Raw genomic sequence first — 10081 nt, 5'->3', positions numbered from 1 at the left:
CGGGTCCGCGGAGTACTTTCAGTTTGAAAGTACTCAAACCGAAGCATACTTAAACCAAGGTATGACTGTAATAATAATAATAATAATAATAATAATAATAATAATAATAATAATAATAATAAACCCTATCTGCATGGGTTTCCCTAGCCATTCTGGGTGACTCCCAACATAATATTAAAAACATTATTAAAAACATCAAACATTAAAAACTTCCTTAAGACATCTTTCAGATGTCTTCTAAAAGTCAGATAGTTGTTTATTACCATCACCAAGAAGGCCCTCTGCCTGGTTCCCTATAACCTAATTCAGGCATCCCCAAACTGCGGCCCTCCAGATGTTTTGGCCTACAACTCCCATGATCCCTAGCTAACAGGACCAGTGGTCAGGGATGATGGGAATTGTAGTCCAAAACATCTGGAGGGCCAAAGTTTGGGGGTGCCTGACCTAAATTCTCGCAGTGAGGGAACCGCCAGAAGGCCCTTGGCTCTGGATCTCAGTGTTTGGGCTGAACGATGTGGGTGGAGACGCTCCTTCAGGTATACTGGACCAAGGTCGTTTAGGGCTTTAAAGGTCAGCACTAACACTTTGAACTGTGCTCAGAAATGTACTGGGAGCCAATGCAGGTCTTTCAGGACCGGTGTTATATGGTCTCGGCGGCCACTCCCAGTCACCAGTCTAGCTGCGGCATTCTGGATTAGTTGCAGATTCTGGGTCACCTTCAAAGGTAGCCCCACGTAGAGCGCATTGCAGTAGTCCAAGCGGGAGATAACTAGAGCACGCACCACTCTGGTGAGACAGTCTGCATACCAGATGGAGCTGGTAGACAGCTGCCCTGGACACAGAATTAACCTGCGCCTCCAAACTGCAGTTCCCAGGATTCTTTTAGCGGTCGTACATTTGTGTGTGTGTGTGTGTCTATATATATATATATATATATATATATATATATATATATATATATATATATATATATATATAAACTTTCTTTTAAGCACCCCCAAATCTCTGCAAAATGCTGAAACAGAAGCATAATGGGGACAGTGTTTTATTCGGAACAACCACCAGAGAATCAGGGTTGTCCTGGGCAGAAAGGGACAATTATATTGCCAAGTGGCCAGAAAAACAAGTGTCTAGCCTGCTCTTGTGCTTATTTTTAATGTGCAGAAGATCATCTGGCAAAGGCTTTCCATACATACCATGGAGATAAACATTTCCACCTGCTAATGGCTACACTGCTACACATCAAGCTGCTGTTAAAAGACAGCTGCAGTGAGCTGAACAGTTGGCAATCCTATTTGCATTTTATCTCTGCGCTTGCTTTAATATGCTGGAGAACTTGAGACATGGCACTGTGCATCTTAAGTCTGTTTCTTTTGTGAAAAAAACTTACCAAATACCATCACTACTATTATGCACATTTGGCAGTGTTTATCATACTGTAAATAACAGTTTCACATCACCTCATATGACATGTGCAAGCAGCATTTATTGCCAGGTCCTCTAGAAGTTGGGAGTAATTGCTCAGTGAATGAGTTATGATTGACATTCCCCCCCTTTTTTTAAAAAGTGCATTAATTAATGTTGATCTTTGCCCTGAAGAATTTGGAAATGATCGCTTTCATGGTTTCCTAATCTAAACTCCAAAACTGTGTTTTGTGTGTCTGTTTTTTAGAGCTAATATAGTCAACTGTGTCCTATTTGAACTTCTGTCTCACATTGCTGTTGTGAGAATAGAATTCACATTCTCTCCCTCTCTCTATCTCAAAATCCTCTGAGGTGTGCCTAGGATTTTGCACAAGATGGGATTATTATTCGTTTAAATTGCCACGTTTGCCCTGTTATGTCTTGAGCTATTTTAATGGGAGCAGGATAGGTGTGGTTCTTCCATTGCAGGAGGTTGGACTGGACTAAATGACCCTTGAGGTCCCTTCCAACTCTACAACTCTATGATTCTATGGCCTTCAAAAACACCAGAACGGCTCAGAAAACACTGGAACGCTGTAAGTTAACGACACCATCTGGATGGTCTGTAAAAAGTAAGTGAATAAAAGTTAGCAATTCCAGGAAAGCGGGCAACTGTGGAAAAACAGTTGATTCCTCATCTCAGAGCAGTCCCCATTCAACAGGCCACATGCCTCATGGAGGAAAACGAAGGCCCAGATTTTCAAAATGCTGATTATTTACTGTATTTATTGCTGAAAGAATATCAGCCTCCCTTTTGCCATTTGGATGTGTTGTTTTAGGCTCAAGCAACTGTGGTTGTGCTTCTGTGCCTTTGGGCATGTTTGAGAGTTGCATTGCGGTGCCTCAGTTGTTGATTTTAAGTGTTTACTTGATTGTGTCGTATTATTTTGTTAAGCTGCCCTGTGGCTGGTCACTTACAGAACACAGAGTGATTCATAACTGAAATAAATGAATATATCTTGCTGGAAATTGTGGCAGATTGCTATATTTCAACCCCATTTCCCACTAGCTGCTTAAATAGGACATGTTATTAGGGAAAATTGTGTGTGTGTTTAGTAATGCTGTAGCAATAGTCCTAGGAATATTAACGGTAGTTGCGGGGGGAGCAATCAAATAGTTAAAAGACATTTTCTTCCCCAAACAGTTTTTGATTTGAGGTTCTATTGAAATGAGGCTGCATTTTAATGTTGTATTTAATCTTGTTTTAAAGCTGTATTTTAATCAATTGTTTTATATCCGGTGTTAGCTGCCCTGAGCCCGGTCTTGGCTGGGGAGGGCGGGGTATAAATATAATTTATTATTATTATTATTATTATTATTATTATTATTAATAAAACCCAGGGCACATTTTGTTCACTGCAGAGCTGGATGGTGTAGGCTTAAATTACAGGAGTTTTCATCTGAACATTAGGAGAAATTCTTTGATAATAGGAGCAGTTCTGGCAATTGAAACAGTTATCGTATTTATGCGAATCTAACGCTCCATCAAATCAAATGTGGACCTCAAATTTCAAAACCTTGAAACAAAAAAGTATTTGCTATGTCAGCACTGTTTTTCAAGCTTGTAATCAAATCTAATGTACACCCTAAATTTGGCTAAGAAAGTTCCGCATTACATTCGAGTAAGTACAATACTTAGAGGAGTGGTGGTAGGTGTAATAAACGGGACCTGATATAGTTGTACCTTGGTTTTTAAAACAGCTTAGTTTTTGAATGTTTTGGCTCCTGAATGCCGCAAACCCAGAAGTGTCTGTTCCAGTTTGCAAACTATTTTTGGAAGTCTAATGTCCTACGGGGCTTCCACGGCTTCCGATTGCAATCAGAAGCCGTGCTGTGGTTTCCGAACGTTTTGGAAGTCGAACAGTCCTCCGGAACAGATTCCGTTCGACTTCCAAGGTACGGCTGTAGTTGCAAAGGAAGTGCAGTTACAATTAACATCACTAGGTGGCGCTGATGATACTAGAGTTACATAAGACTAGACTGAGGTACAAAAAACCAAGTACAGTACAGTATTCTTTTTTATTCAGCAGTCTGAGTGTGTGTCTTCTCCTTCATATGTAGTGCCCAGGGCACTGGCTCCTGGGGGCCCTGGCACTGTGTCCCTCTGGGCTAGTCCCCCTCAATGTTCAGAGGCCCCTGCTCACAGAAGATCTCCAAGCTGAGGTTGGAGGGCCAACTGTTGAGGATGTTGTAGCTCCAAGGCGGGGATCCCAAACTGTGGTCCGTGGATCACCAATGGTCTGCATGTTTCATTCGGGTGGCCCATGTCATGTCAGCATTAAATTGTATTTTTAATTGCATTTCTATTGCTGCTTTTATTTCTTACGTACTACATTTTTAATGTATTACAATATGAATTCAGCAAGCGCCAATTGTAATAAAACAGAATGCAGTCTGTAAGAAGCAATAAAACACAATGATCGTACAGCATCCAGCACACTATATTGAAATTGCCCCAATGGCAGGGAAACCATTGAGTGCTCCACCAAAACCTCCAGCAATTTTCAAGTGGTCCATTGGTGGGAAGCCCATTGATGGGAAGCCATTACCGAAAATGCCTGTTCTCATGTTGCCACCCTCCGGACCTCATGTGGTATAAGCAAGTGTCCCTGTTTTCCAGGGACGGTCCCGGATTTACAGAAGCCACCCCGCTCTCTGATTGGATCCTGGAATGTCCCGCTTTCCCTTAGGGCATCCCTATTTTCATCAGAGAAATGTCGGAGGGTATGGAGTCATGTGACCACCAAGCCAAGGGGGTAAGTAACTATATAGCCTTTACAAGACATCTGAAGGCAGCCCTGTATAGGGATGTTTTTAAATGTTTAATGTTCTATTATGTTTTTATATATGTTGAAAGCTGCTCAGAGTGTCTGGGGTAACATTATTACTATTATGATGGTGGAATAGGACGTCCCTATTTTCACTGGAGAAATGTTGGAGGGTATGATATTATTTATAAGAAAATCTTGGTGGAGAGTGTGTCAATACTGCATGTGAGAGTACAGTATTTGTACCTGCAACTTCAGGCTTCTTCAGCAGGGTGCACTCTAAACGAGGAACGTGAATGCAACGAAGAGCAATGTTCTCCGCAAAGGCATAGAAACCAAGTCAAAGGAAGGAGGATTCAGAAGGCAGCAGCGAGGCAAGATTACATGGCAACCCTGTGGCCGATTTGTGCTTTGCTTTGGCTTGCCATAGGCATTTCATGTAAGTAGAGCAGCTCTTCCCATCTGTGTTGACTATTTGCATTTGAGTTAAGCTAGCAATATGTGGCTTTGAGCGTATAACAATTGGGGGGGGGGCATTGTCGAGGCACCCAACTGAGATGGTGTAGTTTAAAAGGTGGTGCAGAAGTCTGTGGTTCATGCTCCTCGGGTCTGGGATGGCAAAATCTGTGGCCCTCCAGCGTTTGAAACATGGGAATTGGAATAAGAGTCAATTTCTACTTTCACCAGGAAATGTCTGTTGCAACAGCTCAAGATATCAGCAGTTTGTGCTGTCAATCTTGATGTTCTTGGACTCCCAGCTTCTATCACCCCGGCTGGCATGGCCAATTGTAAGAAATGATGGGGCTGTAGCCTAGAGGCACAGGTTAGCCATCCCTGCATTAGGTGACCTGCAGCAAATGACTTTGCCTCTCTCAGTCCTCGGGGATAATAGCCCAGACCTCCCTTAGAAAGTGATTCATACAGATTGCTGAGATAATGGTATGTGAACCACTTCAAATACCGTATCGGCAGTACCGTTTGGAAAGTCAACTTCACATGATGTGATTTGCTAGGAAAAGTCTTTCCTCTGCTGCATGCGTCGGTCTAAGCAAGTCAGCCTGGTTAGAGTGTGGTGCTGATCATACCAAGGTTGCAGGTTCAATCCCTGTATGGGACAGCTGCACATTCCTGCATTGCACGGGGTTGGACTAGATGATCCTCAGGGTCCCTCTACAATTCTATGATTCTGTGAAGTGTGGTGATAGCATGCCAACATCACGTAGCCCTTAGTGGCACTCTGTCCGGTTGTGGACACCTCATACTGACTTAGGCCAACCTGCATGGTGGAGGCATTCAAACCGCACTCCCTGCCCCCAGGATTGCAGAACCAGGTTGGCAACTGCAGAAGATAAAGGAATGTGCACATCTGTTTTAAGACAAATCACCAATACAGATCACTTTTATTGAATCCCTCGTGGGAGGAAGAACTCAGCAAACCTCCCTATGCCTTGTGTGCGAAACGAAGGTGATTGATAACATTGATTGAATCAATCAGCATTGCTCACTTTGTTTCTCTGTGAATTGGGGAAATTTCAAAACAAAGTGGAGAGAGAGACAGATGGCAGTTTCTAAAAAGGAGGAAATGCGAGATTGTGATGTTTGTGCTCATTACTTTTGCTTCTGCTATGTATATCTGGTCGAAGCAAATTTCTGAAGCAGTGTACAAATTGGCAAAAACCTCTTTTGCCTGAAAACCGTAAAAACTCCAAGGTCCATCGAGGCCAGCACCCTAACTGGAATTTGCCTAATGAGTCGCATTTAATGGGAGCCCTCTGCAAGGATTTCCACCTGTGCAATGGGGCTTTGCACCCCTGCGTCCCCTGGAATTGACTGGGGGTGGGGGTGTCACAAGAAACTCCAGAACAGCATGTGGTTGGAACATAGCTGCCAAGTCTCCCGTATTCCCCGGGAAACCCCCGTTTTTCCAGCTGTTCCCAGCTGAAAAAATGGATTTTTTGTTTCCCCCCGGTTTATTCTGGCGTGGCGGCCATTTTGGAACTGGGCGGAGCATGCTCAGAAGCGACTTTTGATGCTGTTCTGCCCAGTTCCAAAATGGCTGCAGTGCGACTTCTGGCGCAGCGGCCATTTTGGAACTGGGCAGAGCAGCATCAAAAGTCGCTTCTGAGCATGCCCCGCCCAGTTCCAAAATGGCGGCAGCGCTACTTCCGGTCTGCTACTTCCGGTCCGGTCCCTTATTTCTCCGACAGGAACTTGGCAGGTATGGGTTGGAAGGGGGAAAGTGCCATTGCCCCCCCCCCATTTCCAGCAGGGACCAACAAGATCCTACAGGAAAATCCCAATGATGGCACACAAACAACGAACCTCCCTGGTTGAGGAGTAGATATGCTAACCCTGAACATGGAGGGTCCATTTTATTATCATGGTTATTATAGCAATGTTATAACTGGGGCTGGGGTGGAGGGGAAGGTGGGCACACACCCAGCCAACATTGACTATCATGCCACCTGATCTATTGCCTCTCTCTAGCCCTTGGGACATTATAGGGCATTGGGTAGGTTGTTTGTCATTCTGGGGAAAGCAGTCCTTTGTTCTTTCATACAAAGTCAAGGTGTCATGGAAAGGGGGCAGTCCTCTAAAGCAGGTTTGGGCAGACTTCAGACCTAGATGTTTTCTTACAAGAATCTCATAGTTCACCAACAGGACCCAAGCAAAAGAAACCTGCTTCCTGAATTAAGGAATACCAGAACTAGTCCTTCTACAACACAAAGATCAACTCCTAGTTACCCTCTCCCCAGCTTTGTTAATTTCAGCAGCGTAATGTAGGTGCCTGGGTGCTGCTGTTATTGATAAACCTACCCGTATATTCCGACGTATAAGACAACTGGACGTATAAGACGACCCCCAACTTTTCCAGTTAAAATATAGAGTTTGGGATATACTCGCCATATAAGAAATACGACCCTGCGTATAAGACGACCCCCGACTTAGAAAAGATTTTCCTGGGTTAAAAAGTATCATAGAATCATAGAGTTGGAAGAGACCATGAGGGCCATCCAGTCCAACCCCCTGCCAAGCAGGAAACACCATCAAAGCATTCTTGACATATGCCTGTCAAGCCTCCGCTTAAAGACCTCCAAAGAAGGAGACTCCACCACACTCCTTGGTAGCAAATTCTGTCAGGAAGTTCTTCCTAATGTTTAGGTGGAATCTTCTTTCTTGTAGCTTGAATCCATTGCTCCGTGTCCGCTTCTCTGGAACAGCAGAAAACAACCTTTCTCCCTCCTCTATATGACATCCTTTTATATATTTGAACATGACTATCATATCACCCCTTAACCTTCTCTTCTCCAGGCTAAACATACCCAGCTCCCTCAGCCGTTCCTCATGAGGCATCGTTTTCAGGCCTTTGACCATTTTGGTTGCCTTCTTCTGGATAAGTAGTCTTATATGCAGGAATATACAGTATGTAGACTCTGAAAACCTTGTGTCATCTACCGAAAATCACCCAGCGATCCAGCAGTAGAACCCAATCTGCCTTTGCCCATCCTACATCAAGCATCAAGCAATACCTCTCTGTATATCACACCATAGATTTATTTAGTGGGAGATATTCCAGACGGGCTTTCCTGTTTGCTGATGAGCTAAAAGCCCACAATCGTAATTGACTTTGAAGATACTGGCTGCTTGTATGAGAAAACCTAGTTATAATGAATGGTAATAATTATGGCAACCGTCCATTCCCCCCCCCACTAAATTCAAGGGCAAAGTTCCAGTTGATTTTCCTGCTGGTAGACTGCATTCTCTTGAGCAGAGGGCTAAAGTTTTATAATGTGCTCTGCTATAAACATTATAGTTCCGTACGCTTTTTAATTATTTGAGGGACATAAAGCATGAACTATGAATGCAGAATGGCAAGCAATTAATTGTTAAACAAAACCGGAATGGAGGATCTGTGAGCAATTAATCGTGAACAATATATTGCCATGTGAAAATGTTAATTAGTTTTTCAAACACTGGAGGAGGGTGGTGCTTTAAGTTATGTGTGGTGGTGGTGGGACGTGTAGGAATGTGTTTTCTTGGGCATGCCTCTTGCTGATGAAATGTCACTGGAAATGAAAAATCAAAGCTAGCAAGGGTTCCTTATGTGAAACATCCTACGGATATTCTCAACTACAACTCCCATCGCCCTTGACCATTTGCCATGCCGTCAGGAGCGGATGGGAGCTTCAACAATATCTGGAGAACACCACATTGGCTACCCATAACATAGACACGCAGCAATAATAAAATATTCTTAACTGTACTAAGAGTTTCCCTGCTTTCTTTGGTGGATCGTAGGTGTTTCTTCTCCAACCATTGTTCAGACACCAGAGTCGGTGATACAGCGGCCAAACAGCAAGGTATCTCTTAATTGCAACGTAAATGGGGCACCCAACCCCAATATCTACTGGTACAGGCAAATTCTCGAAGGGCGGATTCAGCTGCTTGCCTATTCTGTTGCCGTGGGATCCTCATATGCCGAGGGCCCAGACCATATCGAAGGATCAAGACTTGAAGACACCAAGTTCTTCCTGAGCATCAAAAACCTCATGGCCAATGACACTGGGATATATTATTGTGCCTGGAGCCGACACACTGTGCAAAGTGAATATAACACCTCTACAAAAACCCTCCTCCTTGCTTGTGGCTCCGTCTGCTCCCACACCGCAGGGAAGTGGAGAAAAGGTGTCTCCTTTGGGGCCTCAAGTTCCTTCCTGTTGAAATCACAAGGAACAGGGCCCACATTACATGCTTCCTGAAAACCGCGGCTCAGCTGAACAATGCACAACGTGACGAATTCGTGGGGTGCCTGAACACACACCCCTTCTAATTTCTGGATGCCAGAGACTGGGTTTAGCATGGTGTAATACAGACCAAACCAGTCTTCCCGTGAGTCGTCAAGCAATAAGAGACAGGGTGATGATCCATGAAGGAAGCCATCAACAAAGGACTGACTCTGCGACAGATGCAGAGGAGTGAAGCAGCACTCGGGTGAACAACACGTGAAAACAGCTGCTGCAGATATAATAATAATAATAATAATAATAATAATAATAATTTATTTATATCCTGCCCATCTGGCTGGGTTTCCCCAGGCACTCTGGGTGGCTTCCAACAAAGATTAAAAATACATTAAAACATGCATTATGTGTACAGTGGTACCTCGGGTTACAAACGCTTCAGGTTACAAATGCTTCAGGTTACAGACTCCGCTAAACCCAGAAATAGTACCTCGGGTTAAGAACTTTGCTTCAGGACGAGAACAGAAATTGTGCTCTGGCGGCTCTGCAGCAGTGGGAGGCCCCGTTAGCTAAAGTGGTGCTTCAGGTTAATAACAGTTTCAGGTTAAGAACGGACCTCCGGAACAAATTAAGTTCTTAACCAGAGGTACCACTGTATATATGTTATGCGTTCAAAACAATATATCCGTCAAAACCCACTAGATGGCACCCTGTCCCTTTACACTATTGACAAAGGGCTGCTGGAAGTTATTTTTGTGGCCATAAACCCACCTGGAATGTCACCCCCCAAGCAGAGATGGAAAGTGATCCCTTGCAGCAACAATTTGGGATTTCTAAACAGAACACTTATGTGAGTAGCAGCTTGTATCAGCTAAGACTTTACCTGTCAGTTTAGGGAGAAGTTATAAGCTAGCTAGCTCAGCTTCAGCCTCCCACCTTTATTATCTTTCCTGCATTGGAAAAGTATTGATATCCCTCACAGGGTTGTGGTAAGGAACACCAGGGTGGAGGCTGGGAGTGGCAACCGCATCTGCATCTTCTAAAGGATCTACATTGGCTCCCAGTACGTTTCTGAGCACAATTCAAAGGGTTGGTGCTGACCTTTAA

The 10081-nt window shown here is 44.0% G+C and overlaps 1 protein-coding gene across 1 annotated transcript; it reads left to right on the top strand.

The window, feature by feature from the left end:
- Positions 1-4178: 4178 nt before the first annotated feature.
- On the top strand, positions 4179-9375 carry LOC132591267 (uncharacterized). Its single transcript, XM_088658944.1, has 3 exons — positions 4179-4220; positions 4425-4671; positions 8532-9375. The coding sequence occupies exons 1-3, from the start codon at positions 4179-4181 to the stop codon at positions 8990-8992; spliced, it is 750 nt and encodes a 249-aa protein (XP_088515070.1). The 3' UTR covers positions 8993-9375.
- The last annotated feature ends 706 nt before the right edge of the window (positions 9376-10081 follow it).

The sequence above is a fragment of the Zootoca vivipara genome, chromosome 15, assembly GCF_965207765.1.
Source record: "Zootoca vivipara chromosome 15, rZooViv2.hap1.1, whole genome shotgun sequence".
Taxonomy (NCBI): Eukaryota; Metazoa; Chordata; class Lepidosauria; order Squamata; family Lacertidae; genus Zootoca; species Zootoca vivipara.
The sequence above is the reverse complement of the archived record's forward strand: the minus strand, read 5'-3'. Positions and strand labels throughout refer to the sequence as shown.